This window comes from Rhea pennata, chromosome 1 (genome assembly GCF_028389875.1).
Source record: "Rhea pennata isolate bPtePen1 chromosome 1, bPtePen1.pri, whole genome shotgun sequence".
Taxonomy (NCBI): domain Eukaryota; kingdom Metazoa; phylum Chordata; class Aves; order Rheiformes; family Rheidae; genus Rhea; species Rhea pennata.
The window spans coordinates 122,487,395-122,503,572 of NC_084663.1; the positions used below are offsets into that span (position 1 = coordinate 122,487,395).

At 39.1% G+C, this 16,178-nt stretch overlaps 1 protein-coding gene across 2 annotated transcripts in view; it reads left to right on the forward strand.

The window, feature by feature from the left end:
• Nucleotides 1-15,005, forward strand: part of AGPAT3 (1-acylglycerol-3-phosphate O-acyltransferase 3) — a 98,417-nt gene extending 83,412 nt beyond the window's left edge. For both annotated transcript variants that reach the window (XM_062573837.1, XM_062573844.1), the window contains 7 exons: nucleotides 1,576-1,745; nucleotides 1,950-2,111; nucleotides 4,773-4,926; nucleotides 5,378-5,480; nucleotides 8,829-8,904; nucleotides 11,220-11,418; nucleotides 11,901-15,005. In XM_062573837.1, coding sequence (XP_062429821.1) covers nucleotides 1,576-1,745; nucleotides 1,950-2,111; nucleotides 4,773-4,926; nucleotides 5,378-5,480; nucleotides 8,829-8,904; nucleotides 11,220-11,418; nucleotides 11,901-11,989 — 953 coding nt within the window. In that variant the 3' untranslated portion in view covers nucleotides 11,990-15,005. The remainder of the gene's footprint in view (nucleotides 1-1,575; nucleotides 1,746-1,949; nucleotides 2,112-4,772; nucleotides 4,927-5,377; nucleotides 5,481-8,828; nucleotides 8,905-11,219; nucleotides 11,419-11,900) is intronic.
• Nucleotides 15,006-16,178: the final 1,173 nt, after the last annotated feature.

Below are 16,178 nucleotides of genomic sequence, written 5' to 3' on the forward strand. Positions count from 1 at the left end.
TAGATGACCACATCATTCCCAAAGGAGACAAAGCTAGAAAGACATGACAGAAAACTAATTGGTATAAACTGTTGTTCGTTGCTTTAATTTCAGTTGGCAAGGGTTATACTTCCTTGACCAACAAGTTGCATAACTTTCTTCTGCTTCCAAATAAGTTAGTCTTGAAAAAATGCTGCAGGATAATGGCCTCGTAGATACATGGGCATACAAGGAATATGAATGAAATAACTAGTGTTGAAGAAGCTGTGCCTGTTCAGCAGATCACAGTATTTTTTTTTCCCCGCTATTCACCTAATACTAAGTTTACCTTCTCTCTGGTGTAGTACAAAATGGGATCCAATCATATGTAGTAGCATGGAAGAGGTATTGTGATCCTACTGATCAGAAGCCCTTGTGCAGGAAGGAACTACTACATTTTGCAAAACCAGGGCCTTCTCATAAAAAGGTGAAATATGCAGGGAAGCAAAACCTGATATAAAGAACTGAGAGGACTCCTTCTAATTTGGCCCTGCAAGTTTGTAACAGTAATGTAGGAAGAATTAGAATTCAACTGTGTCATATCTTTGCAACCAAATTTTTATTGTATCCATAACTAATTGAAATGAGAAAATGCCAGTGGACTATAGTATGCATGGAAGCAAATCATCTTGTTGGGGGGATGAACTGTTCTCACACTTCTTATAACTCTTATGACACAAGTAATGACTTCTACTACCTGATGGTACTGAAATTAGAGAAGTAGGCTAACCATAGCAACTACATTAGTTGCATGCTGAACTTCGGTGGAGTTTTCTTTCTTCTTTCTTTTGAAGAAAGTGGAGGTGAAAAATAAGAGAGGATAATGAAGAAAATGTACATAATGGAGTAAGAGAGACACTGGAATTTTGAAAAGTTGAAGAAGACAGAGGTGAAAGGACTCATTTCTTCTCTTGAAGGCAGAGGAAGAAAGGCAACTACTATTCCTGGCCTTTCCTAGTTATTTTGATAAATTAGCCTCATCCTCTGGTGCTTCTGACTCCATGTTGATGACCATAATGTTGAATGATTTAAGTCCTGTGTTCTAATGATAAACTCTATTGCAGAAGGTCTATGGCATCATATCCATTTAAAAGCTCTTTATTGGTCTATAAGCTCCATAAAGCTTGTTTCATGCTGAGTAGAAGCATTAGGCTGAATCTGTGCATAACTTATATTCCACCTGGGAGAAAGCATACTCATTCAGTGGAGCAATCAACAGCTCAGCAGTCTTTTTTCAGGCAGATTTTTTTTTCTTTTGGTGATCATGACATTTCATATTCATAATAGAATGTCTAAATTTGTCACTGTTTAAAAACTTGCTGAATTATTCATAACATACATATCTACTGGCCTAAAAACTGCATAAGGATAGTTGTGTGATCTCGTCTCTACCTGTCCAAGCTTTCATTTCATTTGCAGTGGATTGGATTGAAAAGGTGAAAGTGGTGTTGGGAGTCAGAAAAAGTTGGTTATTGAATCGGGCTGAAGATTAAATGGTAAATGCTTTCTGTAAATGTCACATCTAACTCATCTCTCTATCTCCATCATGTTTGTCAGAGTTGGTAATGTTGCTGGAATGGTGGTCAGGCACAGAGTGCACCTTGTTCTCCGATCAGGCTACAGTGAATACCTTTGGGAAAGAGCATGTCATCATCATCTTGAATCATAATTTTGAAATTGACTTCTTGTGCGGATGGACTATGACGGAGCGCTTTGGAGTGCTAGGGGTATGTGGTGTCATGAGCTTTCCCTTTGTCCTGAAGACTACAGGTCTGTTTTAAACCCATGCATGTTTGGTTTCTTTGCATTTGGGTTTTCATATGCAACTCCATTAGGTCTCTGTCATCTCAACCTTAGCGTTTTTGTTTGGTCTCACTGTATAAATCAGCAAATGACATTTTTCGATTGTTGTTTTTGTTTTTTTCTCCAAGAGTTCCAAAGTTCTTGCTAAAAGAGAACTATTATATGTGCCCCTAATTGGCTGGACATGGTACTTCCTTGAGATTGTCTTCTGCAAAAGGAAATGGGAAGAAGACAGAGATACAGTAATTGAAGGATTAAAACGTTTGTCTGATTATCCTGAATATATGTGGGTAAGTGTCAGCTTTCTCCTATAGTATCAGCTGTGCTAGAAGTGAATTGATGAAAGAAGTACTCATATGGCACAGTTGCCTTATGTCGGGGGGAGTTCTGCTCCCTGCTTCCTTCGCACATAGTCAAAAAAAAAAAAAAACATATGCCTTGCTTCAGGAGGTTTTGGGGGCATGCTTGTAAAGAGTTGCTCTATTTGCATGTGGTTAAGGAAGGAATGTCATTTGGAAGGCAACTCAAGCTTGCATAGATGATTAGAAGCTTGAAGATGATTTATAAATCAGGTTGGTATAATGTTTGCTCATTATGTCTTAACTTCTTTTTACTTTTTTTTGTTTAAGAAAAAAATAACACAGCCCATATTTGACTACCGTCTATATAACCTTAAGCTAAATTTTTTAAGGTAGGCTAAAAAAGGCACACAAACAAAAATGTTTTTTGCTTGGAAAAGTGCATAAGTGTGTATGTATTTTGGGAGGAGGTTTGCACAGGCATAGGTTTTGATAGAACATTCTTGTGTTGATCTATATTCTTTGATCTATAAAATTATAGATTTCGCAGAAAGTCTCCATGAAAACAAATAATAAATTTACACTTGCTCTTAGAGCTATGCTTTTCATTTTTATTTTGACACTATTTGAAATCAAGGGTGAAACAGATGTGCCTCATGATGTGCAAAGTCATTAGATTTTACTGCAATAATACAGTAGTAAAATCAACCTATGAACCTTCTTTTAGCTTTGAATGCAAATATTTTGATAAAATTACTGTTTTGCAGCACATTTAATGTGGTTTTTAGCTGATAAAACATTTTAAGGTTTTTTCCATTTTAAGTCAATTTCAGTGTTATCCAATAGTTTGTCAAAATAAATAGTGAAATAGTAAGCTTTAACTAATACATAGTGAATGTACCATTTGTGATTTTCTATCATTACAAAAATATAAAGAATAATAATCGGGATAGTGTGTTTTAAACTACTTAATTGCTTGAATAAATAGGTATGAATAAAATTTAATATATCCTCCTGAGTAGTTAAAAAAGACAAAAACCTACCAATTAAAAATGTCAAGACTGTATTTTTACTTGTCAGCCTATACATTTTAATGGTTTTACTGTTGAAAACCAAGGACTAGTCTCTAGAGAAAACAGCTAAAAAATATAAATGCAAAACATAGTTAGCATTGATTATTTAAATTAAGACTTCCTGCTTGGTAATTTAAATCATGATTAAAATTGACTTGAATAAATAGATTTCCTAATTTTTGTGCGTGCTAAATGTTGCAATTAGGGTTGTCTGTGCAACCTTCGTTAGGTTTCTTTTCACATATGCATTGCAATGTAGTCTGTATCGGGGTCCCATGCTTTAGTTCAGAAAGATCACTGCATGATTGAGTAGACAGGATGGGGATGTTATATAAAAAAGAGCTTGAACATAAGAGTGTAGACCAAGGCTGCAGCGTTACACGCTCTGCCTTGAGCTATCCTAGCCACCCGTCTGTGGAGATGGGTTAGGTGTTCGTAATGAATACTCCCCAAAGGGCCAAATGAAGATTGCAAGGCCAGGCTCTCTTCTGCCACTGTGCTCTGGCACTTCTAGCTATTGTGTTTGGCTTTGCAGTTTTAACGTTCATTTAACTTACCTTTTATGGTACGCGGTATGTGTATATACTAGAAAGAAAAAGTCAAGACACCACAGTACTGGCAGACAACATATGTATAGTGACAGCAAGCCTTTCTTTTGAGTTGCAACAGTACAGCGTTGTACCAGCCTGCTGTGGGAAAGGGCAGTAGCAGCCTTCCTTTTCCCTTTCCCTTTCCCTTTCCCTTTCCCTTTCCCTTTCCCTTTCCCTTTCCCCTGCCTGTTGCCTGTCCATGATGCAAAGGTTTGTGCTCTAGAACGCAGCAGTGCTTCTGAGGTAAAATGAAGTCACGAGGGGTACAAGGTCCACCATTCAAAAAGGCCAGGGGTAAACAGAAATGCACTCTGAGGTCCTCAGAAGAGTTTGGTCTGCTCCTTGTGTTGTTGCTTCTGGTCTCTTTTGCAAGTATAGCAGAGATAATACAGAGGCTGGAGAAGGACAGATCCATGTTTGTGCTGCTTGAAGTCAGTATGGGAGGATTTTGGTGTTAACACAGTCAGACTGGTGATTTGCAAGATGAGCAAGGTAAAGGCTTTAGGGAAGACAGCACTTTTTATGAATACAACTGATATAGGGGAAAAAAACAGAAAAGCTTTCAGGCAGACAGGTCTGTCATCGGATGAGTAATTCTGATTGTATACAACAAATTTTAAATGAGGTGGTTAGTGACTAATGTTTTTTTCCAGAAGTGGTTGGGTACTGATGTTTGGATTGCTTTCTGTGATTTGTAGTCTAGTCTAGCACCAGCGAAAGCTCTTTATTTTTTGCAAGTGAACGTTTCATGTATAACCATTAGTCTTAAATTTGGGACCTGTATTGTTAGATTTATATATCATCTATTGTGAATGAGTTATGAGGTGATGTTTATGCCTGATACAAATTAGGCAAATGAAGTGTGTGTGTGTGTGTGTCGGGGGGGGGGGGGATGCACATGTGTATCTTGCAAAAATTTTCAATGTTCTGTTTGTTTTCTTCTTGTGATCACAGGTTATCTTTTGTTTTCTCCTTTTGTCTTGTACTAGTTTCTCCTGTACTGTGAAGGAACTCGTTTTACAGAGACCAAGCATCGTATCAGTATGGAGGTAGCTGAATCCAAGGGGCTACCTAAACTGAAATATCATCTGTTGCCCAGAACCAAAGGTTTCACCACTGCTGTCCAGTGTCTCAGGGGAACAGGTACTGGCAAGCTGTTATTTGTTCCTAACATTAACTGCAGTATGTTATTTAGTATACCGTGTTGTATAGCATGGTTTAGTGCTCTTAGTTCTTGTTATGTCCATTACAATTAGTAAGTTAGCAATAATAAACGTTCAGCTTTTGAAACCTTAAGTTTTTGCCATGTAACTCAAATTATTAGTTTTAAATAATAAACTCCTCATCGATGTCATTATTGCCTAGTTCATCAAGTTTTGTTGTCTTTGGTAGCACACATGCTGTCTAGATGGGAATGTCAGGTGACTGATGTAGATAAACACCATTTTGTGCTTATGTATTTTGAAGTACTCTGCTACCTGACATCATTAATGCAAGGTTTTTATGAGGCCCTATTGCTGTCTAATGCAAAGATACTGGCAACACAATTGCTAGAGATGCTGATGTAACAGTCGTATTTTCTTTTTTGCAACAGTTTCAGCAGTGTATGATGTAACACTAAATTTCAGAGGAAACAAGAATCCTTCTTTATTAGGAATTCTTTATGGAAAGAAATACGAAGCAGATATGTGTGTAAGGTGAGCATATCATGATGGAGGTGAATTCTAAGATGCTTGAAGTGTATTCAAATTTCGGAAGGAAATGTCCTCTGACATAGTCCCCTTTTCCTTGTCCTTCAAGTTTCTCTGCAGGCCACAAAGACCCTTCTGTTTTCCCCCTGCTTTGTTTCATTTCTGTGTTTGAGAGCCAATGACATCACCCAGCAGAACAGAGAGCACTGAGTAGACTTTCTGAGCCTGAGTATGTCCACACTGTCTTTCCAGGGTTTCTTCAGATTTTGTCTGTCGTTTTCCTTTTTCTACTGGGAACAGAAAACCAAGCGTTCTGTCCCCTTCCCAGTCCTTTCTGAGCATATGTGTAGTACAAATAGCCTGTCCAACAGGAGCAGTCTCTTGTAATAAGTGGTGTAAAGCTCCTTACTGTGCCAGTTTCTCTCCTTTTCTCACATGATTTGATTATATCAGATTAGAAGTTAAATACTACTGAAATTCAAACGTCATGTGAATGCAGTGGTTCATTCCTCACAGTTGGACTTTTGCCTATCAGAGCAACTCCTAACACCTTGCTCCACACAACATATGCATGCACATGTGTGCACGCATGCACATTCACTCTCACTCTCTCTCGATTTCTGCTTGTAGCCTTCAGCTTTGACGGTGTCCCGGTAATCGTAATAGCTTTGACCTTTCCTGTTGAACTTCTTTTTCTCTTTTATATTTGGACTTTACAAGTGTCCTAGACTTTCCATAGCTCCTTTGACAACTCATCATTTGTGCCTCTTTGAGGGCTTAACCCTCGCTTTGGAAAATATTCTAGTAAAGAGGTTGATCGTGTTTAAAAAATAGAAATAAAAACTGCCACTTCCCCCACTCCACCTACCTGGCCTTGGGTCTGTGCACTGCAGATGCATGCCACTGTCCTTTAATGAAAGCAGATGTGTCATGCCAGAGCCTCCAATAGTGAAAGGCTGTGGGGAAACACACGTGATTATCTGTGGTGTTTAGATATGGCAGGAACAGTTTTATGGTAGAAAGCTAGCCCAGGGAAGGCAGAGTGCTGCAGCCTGAATAGGGAAGGACAGTTGTTCCAGTGCTGCTCTCTGGTACTGTGCAAGATTTTAGTGTGAGATTTTAGTCTTTCAGGTGGAAATACTCTGGAGATGATGGGGAGAGAGATTCACACTTGGCAGGGATATTCCTGATGAGGAGTGGATGATTTGTAAAGTGAGCAACTTAACCAGCTAGCAAAACAGCACGTTACGCATTTGCCACATATAATCCCATACTGACAGTAGATGTGCGTTGCGTGTCTAACTAGTCTGGGATACGTACGTGTGGACGTCCATATGTATAATTATACACTGAAGAGTGGCTGTATCCAGTTAAATATCCTCTAACGTGCTAATTGAGATGGGAGTTGGTCTTATTTATTGGTGAGGTGGTGGGAAGAAAGAGGAGGAATGTAGCCTTCAGTAGTCTTGGATTCATAAAATTCTACTGAAGAGTAATGATGTTGCCAGGTGAGATTACTAATTGTACCCTACTAAAGAAACTAATGACCATGTTGTTCTGATAACTTTGATTTTAAAAGATGCTTGTAACCTGAGTCAACCTTCTCAAGATACTTTTTTACACTTAAACTTTTCCTCCACTTTGGGGGAGGGTATCATGATATTGAAGAAACTGTTTTTACAGTCTAGTTTTGCTGAACATGGATTGTGTCCGTAATGTGTTGACAAACTTGACCTAGGTCAGAGAAAGAAAGCAAGAAAAGCTTGCTTTTTGGTGAGAGGTATATGCAGTTACCTGTACAGAGGTAAAAAGCTTAGCCTGTCTACAGATGATCTAGTCTTCCCTCTGACTGGCTCCAGGAGAACAGAAATCATTATCTAAATTACCAAATGTTCTTCCTGTGAGTACCCTCTTGTGGTGATCTCAGTAGAGTGACAACTTTAGCAGAGCTTTCAGCAAATGAATTCTTACCAAGCTTTTTTTAAGCATTATTTGCATTAATTGAGTGACTCCTCCTGTTAGAGCTCTTAAAAGGAATTATGTTTTTTTAAAAAAATAGTGTTTAACTGTTTTATGGGAATGCAGAAATATATTAGAAGCTTTGAGCTTATGAACTGGCCCTAATCCTTGGCAAACCATCTCTGACTTCTTTTATCGCAGTAGTGTCTTTCTGCTTGGCTCAGTGAATCACTGCTTTGGATACTCCCTGTCTCCCTCTGAGGTTGCTACATTACTACGAATAGTTGAACCTTTGGCTTTTCAAGCTGAATTGTCCTAGAAAGTTGGCCCACAATAGTGTACCGTCCATTGCTTTGAAATAAGTCTTGCACTTTTCAGGTTTCCTGGTCATCCCTGTACTTCTACTTCTTTATATGGGATGCGGTAAAACATTTTCCCCCTGCTGCCACAGACTCATAGGCTTCAGTTTATTTAGTGGGAATGTACTCCCTAGTTGAACAGTAGCAAATAATTTGTATCTGGGATCATTGTGCCTGGAGTTCTCCCAGAGATCGTTTTCTTGCTCTTACTGCACTGCTGTAAGAGATGGCCAAGACTGTTCTAGCTTCCTCAGAAATGCTTCTGAGGGTAAGAGGTGTGCGTGCTTGTTCTCCGTATGTCAAGTGACTTCTCTCTGAATTGATCCAGGACTTAGAGAGTTGTGCCACTGAGAAAGGAGATGATCCATTTGTGAGTGTGCTATTGACATATCCCAGAATTAAAAGAATGCAGGAAAATAGAGTGGCTCTTTACTGCCAGAAAGAGACACCTAAAACCATCCGGGTTCCAGGTGAGGTCAGAACAGTTCCCAGGGTTATGCACAATTTCTGTATGTACCCAGAACTGTATGCCTCAATCTGCAGGGGCAGAGGCAAAGAGAGAAATGTAGTCTCTGTGGAATATTTTCCTTAAAGTTGGTACAAAGTGAATTTTTAAAACCCCCTCCCATTCCTCCCAAAATGTTTTATTCTTCACTAAGAAATTAAAATGAACTTTGTCCTGGATTTTGTCATTTGTTTGTTTTTTTCCCAGCTCTGAATTTCTCAGTCTGAACTCATTGGGATTCAGCTGCTGATGGCTCCACTGAGGGAACATCAGAATTTTAATGGGAATGCTTGTTTTACTCATGTGCTCTGAAATTGATGGGAGGTTGTGCAGTATCTTTTGTTCTAGTAATTTGAGTTTTTAGGTGGAGATCAGGAGTTGTTTAACACCCAGATTTTCTCCACACTTATGAACTCTAATGCCTCCTGCTAGTGCCCGATATTGAATGGGAGGTCTTCCTTAGCAGAGGTCTTAAGTCAAATACCTGGATTTTTCTTTAATTCTGTTTTCTGACTCTCTTTAATAAACCAGGAGATTTCCTCTGGAAGATATCCCTCAAGATGAAAAGGAAGCTGCAAACTGGCTTCATAAGCTTTACCAAGAAAAGGTAAATGGCTTTGCTTTCTCCACTTCAAGACTTTCACGGGGGCAATGTGTTCAAGAACTGAGTGATGCATACTCTTCCACTGGAGGGAGAGAAGAGATGAGAATATTATGTATAATTTGGCAGCCATTCTGCAAACTACTGGAAGGATCAGTGCAAAGAAACTCTGAGGGAGCCCTGTGCTTGTGTCCTCGGCCACAAGAGGGGTAGCTAGTAAGTAAGTCTTGAATTACAAAGAAGCCCTATGGGGGACACAGAGGGAAGGACAGAGGGAAACCCAGGCTGTGGAAGACTAATATCAGTCCACGATCTTTTTATGTTCTTCAGCTCTTGGGTCTCTGTCATGCATTTTTAAAAGCTCCATTTCCCCTAAAAATGATTTTAGCCACTGAAGAAGAGTGATAACTGTATATCAAGGGCAGCTACTCCTGACTCTAAGCCACAATTGTCCTCTGCTTTCATTTCTTTCATGCTATCCCTTTCCTTCTGCCTCACTGTGATATCTCTGAAGTTGTGTGACATGGTACAGACAGTCCCTGAGATCTGCTGCTGGAGACTAGTGTAGCCCATGGTCAGAGTGTGTTCAAAATGCTCAAAGCTTTTTCTCAATTCCTTTTTTTTTTTTTTTTTCCTTAGATGGTTAATTTCTTGATGACAGATTTAAATTCTGTGGGGAGGGAAAGGAAAACTATACTGTTGCCAAGTCTTAATGCAGGCTGGACTGGTGAACTTGAAATGTGTATCTTGATTTTTATGCTGTTCCTGTGTGGGGGAAAAACAGAGGAGCACAGAAACCTTACTTTTGTGGATTTTGTTCTGCTGCAATGACAGCATTTCCCAGTTTATGCTTAACTTGTAGGTAGGCAGCAGGTTATTTGTAAGTGTCCAGAAATTCCATTTCAAGTTTAATTTTGTTCATTTTAACCTAATCTGTTTGAGTAGGTAAGCTCTAATACAATTCAGGGGAGATAAGTTATCTTGCAAAGATATCTTGCAAAGTTATCTTGTAGTTATCTCTCTTCCTATTCCCCCCTCCCATTAGCTGGTGCATCAGGTGGGCTTGTGAGTCAGCTAGTGTAATACAGGATTAGAGAGCCAAGAAACCCTTTGGAGTCCTTGAATCCAGTCTCCGGCTATCGCAGACATGCCATTACATAATTCCTTTGTAAAGACGTTCTTGGATGTGAGAATGCCTTCTGAAATTCCCTCATTTTGAGGAGCAAACATTAAGATATATTTTGCAAAGGGTTTCTTTCTCCATTTTGCCCCATCTTTGCTAAGCTAAGCAGACTGTGCATGGAGCATTCCACTTTGCTTGGCTCTGTTCCTTGGACAGAGCGCTCTGCTTTTGCCTCCAAATAGAAGGTTTGATGCTTCCTGCTGATGCTGGCAGTACCTCCATTCTGCTTTGGTGTCAGATGATGGGGATTAGGGCAGATATTATTTATGTAGGTGAGTATTTTATATATTGATCTCATGGTGCTAACAATCTATTTCTGGACCTGTTACTGGAATCCTTAAAATACCTTTCCTGTAGAAAGGGAACATGCTCAGAAGGATGTGTTGTTGACAAGCAATGCCTTGAGTTTTGTAGCCCTTCATAGGCGAAGCTAAATGGGCGGTGGAGGGAATGAGAAATAGCCTTACTGAGCCATCCTTGATAAGTTTCAGGAGCATTCACGTAAACTGAGGGCAGAACGTGCACCTGCCGCTCTTCTGGGCGATACGTTTCATTACTGCATCTGTCTGCGGGCTTGGTTCAGGATCTGACAGCTCTGTTGAAGTTCTGCGGTTCTGGCTGCATGTTTAAGCTTCGTGGGGCAAATTAGATGCCAGTATCTTTGCTTCATATTAAAATGCTATTTGGGCTGGTTAGTTTGTGCTTTGCTTTCCTTTTTTGGCTGTGCATGCAGCGTTTTTCTGCTGTGCTTTACTACATCATGCTGACCTTTCTGAAAATGAAAACCGGAAGAAAAAGCATTCAGCAAAAGAGCAGGCAGTGTGTGAATTGGCCTCTGGCGTGAAACTGCCCTTCCAAAGAAATGAATAGAAAAGGTGAAAGGATTTGGTAGCGGAGAGACTGATACTGTTTCAAGCTTCTGACTGTGGCCAAGATTTCCTTCAAAGTGCTAATACAGTGGCCTTGGCAGTAGACAGAAATGCCCAGATAAATGACAGCAGTGGAGGTGGACGCCGAGTACTCCAGTCGAGTGTTTACCTCAGATACAGTCCTTAACGCTGTCCTGGAGTTGACTAGTCTTGGATTGCTTTGTGCAAATATTACAAATATGTTTTCTTCCATCTTCTCTTTCTTCCAGGATGCTTTGCAAGAGATGTATAATCAAGAAGGCATATTTCCTGGCCAGCAGTTTAAACCTCCTAGAAGACCATGGACTCTCCTAAACTTTCTCTTCTGGGCCACAATTCTCCTATCTCCTCTCTTCACATTTGGCTTTGGCGTTTTTGCAAGTGGATCACCTCTTCTTATCCTTGCATTCCTGGGATTTGTTGGAGCAGGTAAAAAAAAAAAAAAGAGAGAGAGAGAGAGAAGATGCAAAGCCCAAAGTGACAAAATGGGGTCCATTGTCTCTGATAAGTTCACTGTATAAATTAATAGGATCGGGAGTTGCAAAAAAGTATTTGGATAGAAATTGTGGGGAAGGAGAGCACAGTCTTACTGTACATCCTGTCTGTGATTTTTTTTTTTTTTTAGAAAAAAAGAAATTGCAGTTTCCAGGCTACCTGTCCAGTTAATCAACATATGAGCATTAATGATATTTTTAAATCCAGGTTTGTTGTCCTCTTCCAGTGACATCTGACCTGTGATCAGTGTGCATCCTCATATGGAGCACAGATGAAAAATCAGCGTGTGATCTGTAGACACTACTGATTTCAGACTTTGGATAACTCATATTTGTTTTGCTTGTGTGTTTGTGTGCAACTTTCTGAGTCTTTTAACAGCTTTAATATGCCTCCCATTTTTCTGTTATATTTTAAAGCTTCCTTCGGAGTTCGTAGACTGATAGGAGTAACTGAAATAGAAAAAGGCTCCAGCTATGGCAACCAAGAATTCAAGAAAAAGGAATAACTGACAGCTGCAGTTCAGCACATGTAACCAGACTGTGGTATCCAATTAACTTCAGTTAAAAAAAAACACACAAAAACACTTAGAAACTATCTTTTTCTTAATAACTGATGACTAATATTAATGAATAAAACTTGAGCCAAGAATGAAGAAGTTGGAGGCATCAACTGAAGAGAAAGCATCGACTTTCTGCCTGTTTAAGGATTATTGTAGTCAAACTATGGGAGAAAATCTGGAGGAAAAAAGAAACTAATTTTTCTTGCTTTGGGAATGTGAGGGGGGAGGTATAAGGGAGCATTGGACATGGCCATGTGCGTCTTCAGATGACTGAACACACTGGTTGCTGTCAAGACCACTACACTCACTTTTACAACAGGAGCCACTGAATGTTTCCTCTTGCTAAAGCCAACGCAATGTTTGTTGTTTTCCAATGTTTTTTTAATTAATGCTCCAGGGATAAAAACAACCCTTCGTAAATTAACTGAAAAACATTCTTTGGGTCAGAGTCATTTTGGAAAGGCTGCGTTGTCATAGCTACAGGTGAAATTGTATTTGTATGTTACACTGATACCTTTTTATTTTCAGGCAACATCTTACAACTTCTGTAATGCAAAGGAATGGATAGTGGAGTTTGGATGGAAGCAGTATATTACTGATCGGCACGTATTATAGAACAGAATCACTAATATTACAACAGTATAAAATTCTCATCTTATCTCCTGCCAACTGCTCAAGGCTCAGTTTAAACTCAACATACAACTTTGGTCTTGAGTGTTGTTTGCCCTGTTTCACATCATACATATGTGTAACCTTGAATTTGTTTGGGTTTATTTTGTTTTTTGAATTACTGGTGACTGTGGGATTTGGAGTTGTGCAAAGAAGGAAATTTATTCAATTGTCCTGACATTTCCTCTTTTTATTTCTGTTCATGTGTGTCCTCACTGAAGTCCCATTCAACCAATTTCTCTAAGTAAACCGGGAGACAGCAGCAGAAACCAGCACAGTAGCTTTCCAAAAGCTGTCTTTTACATGAAGTAACTCTAAAATGAGGGGCTAGTAGGAATCAGAGTTCAAATACTGGCATTTCTTGAGCTTTTAATGGGAGTTTTGACATTGATTCAAAGGGGGACAGGATCTTACCCTGTGTGCTCTACCAATAGGCTATGCTGCACTTTTTACATGGTTGTGCTTTAGTTTTAATGTGGAGTGTATTGCAAGATGAGCCGTACTATTAAGCACTAGAGTAAGTTTGGGATCTCTTCAGGGATTTTAAATAACTTTAGTTTTGCTTGTTGATCTTTTGGATTTTTTTCACTGAAATTTAGAGAATTGTGGCTGTACCTCTTTTTTTTTTTTTTTTTTTTTTTTTTTCAAATGCACAGTATGAGATTTTGTAGATTGCTGCTGTATGCGTAGCTGGAGAATTATTGGCAGACAGATGGAAACTACCAACATGTTCAAGTCTGAAGGCCAAATTCTGCATTTGGCTACACACAGAAATTGGTGAAATGGGTTGCAGATATACAGCTGAGTGCAGAAGCTGACCCTCAAGGTCTGTCATTTTAACCTAGCTGCCACTAGACTATTTATCTCACTTTTGTAAAGAATCTTATCAAAGCACTGATCATCGTTTTCCTCTTTGCTCTAGTAACCAAGATAAGAGAGTAATAATTTACCTTCTTATTGTATTTACTCTTAACTGTTGGAATGTAACCTGTTCTTCCACAGGTTTTTCTTTGTTTTTAAACATTAGAAGACTAATTTCATAACTCAAAAAAATATTTTACTTGGGGTCATTAATCACTGTTCCAACATGCACTTGATTTTTATTTGTTGTCTTTTCAACAAGAGGATTTGAAGGAGGTCCTATGTTGTCTGTCTTTTGTTAGACTCATCCACAGTGCAGCACTGTACCAGCAGCCCAGTATTAGTATGTTGTGCTTTCTACCCTCAAAAATTCTGCCCTTAGCTCAAGCTTAAATGTTGGTGGAATTTGGAATATGCTTTGGGAATTGAGGAGAACAGAACTTAGCCATGACTTTGTTTTCCTTACTGAATGTTTTTGCACTCTGCTTAAACACAGATTAGATTTCTAAATGCTGATAAAGAGAACTCTCTGATTTTCTGGTTTTGTTTTGTTTTGTATTGATCAGAGGACCAAAACTGGTGGGCTTCTTTTTTAAGTAATTCAGTAATGGATTTAATTCTTGCTTGTTAGAAAGATGTTACAAATGCTGTATTCTTGCTTTCTGAAGATGATAACAAATATATTTAAATTGTACTGGTTCAGCAAAGCGAGGCTTGCAAAGCAAGCTGACTGTTGACTATGCTTTACACTTATCTCTTATGCAGTATATTGAGGGGCATGACAAGAACTTCCCAAAATAACTCCCTTAATGTTGAGAAGAGGGGAAATGTTTAAGGGGGAAGGAAATTAGTAGCCTTTCTCTCACGGGATTCTTTTCTCCTCTTAGTGCATGTAACTCCCTCTTAGGAATCATGGGATTAGTGCATGTACATCAAGGGGAGACTAGTCAACATTTCATATTTTCTTATCATAACTTATTAGTCATGCATTGTTTTTGAAAATATAATATATCATCATTTGCTTAAATTTTGCTCTTCTAAGCAGACATATCAGTAACCATTTGGAAAACTGAAATATACAGCAGTGCACAAAACAGTATAAAAACAGCACAAATCTCTTCATTTTGAATTTTGTCTCATCAAATAAGCTTTTTTATACATATATAAATATATATACACATACACAGAGTATGTATAAATTAACATGATGGGAAATAGCTGAAGTTAATGTCACTAATGAAGATTAGCAGATGGCTTAGATTGGAAAAATGAGCATAGATTTTATATCTTACACTATTTTCTTCTGTTTAATAGATCATAGCTTGTATATTTGACTACCAAGCCCTCTGAAAGCAATAATAAACAAAAATATATCATGTTTTTTGTCTTTACTTTCCACCATGCTGTCTGTAAGTTTTATCAAACTTAATGTTATAGGAGCATTTTCTCTCTTCACCTTTCAAAACTCTGATTTATTGCTTGATTGTTTAGATAAAATAGCATGTTCTCCAGTTATGGACTTGCAAGTTGATTTTCATGGAGCTCAGCATTGACTCAGAAGATACATGGTTTTGCAGACTAAATATGGACAAAGGCTATGCTCTGGGTCTTGGCAGCCTTATCATTGTCATGAACAACGATGTTGCTCTCAAAGCAGGGTTTGTAATTCCAAGATAGCATCATGTTGACCTACATCTGCCTTTCTAAGAACCTGGTGGGAGAGCTCTCAGACTGCTGGCTTCATGGCATCTCTGTTAGGAGGGCAGAAAAAGCTGATGCTGAAGAAGGATGCGTAATGTGTCCGGATAACTGGTATCCAGAGGTCTTGACTCAGTAGGAATTACCACTCTGTTGCTCACTGTGGGTTAAATGTGCTCTTGCGGTTGACTTTGTGTTACTGAGTAAAGTATTTCTCAGGCACAAAGAGCATGAGCAATGTTCCTTTGTTCTGCTTTAACTTATCTTGAAGGGCTCTACACTTAATTGCTGACCAATGAATATGACTACTACCTTTGTCCTAATTGCCTAGTATTCACAGAAGAAATGAATGCATCTGCCTACTCACTTCTTCTGTGTGATACCACTTGTCTCTATCTACTGATGTCTGTGTATTTGCTTGCCTGTATTTTCTGCATGTTGTTCGGTTAGGACTGCTCAGCAGGAGCTTGGAGCTTTCCAGCTCAGTGTGACCGAGGCCCACTTGTGTAGCCTGAGCTTCTGTCGTCTTGAGTTTCAGCGCTGGCCAACGGGTTTAGTAGGTCTGAAGAGACACAGTTGCATTTAAGTCTACTGATAACACAACTTTGCCGCTACAGAACAGAACTGGTATCAGGGAAGATAAGTCTTACCCAGGCCTGCTCACAGATGGTATCAATACCTGCTAGTAGAACTCTCCCTGGCATTGAGGAACCCAGTTAGAGGGGATTAGCACACAGTCTTCACTGGCAGTTGGAGTAACTCGTCAGCGGGTGGTCAGTGTGCATTTGTTAACTGCTAAAGGTAGAGTTCCTGTCTGGGACAACCCCAAAACTGTTTTCACTTCATGCACATTTTGCTTAAAGAAGTGTGGGGTTGAAGGCTTTTTTTTTTTTTTTTTTTTTTAATG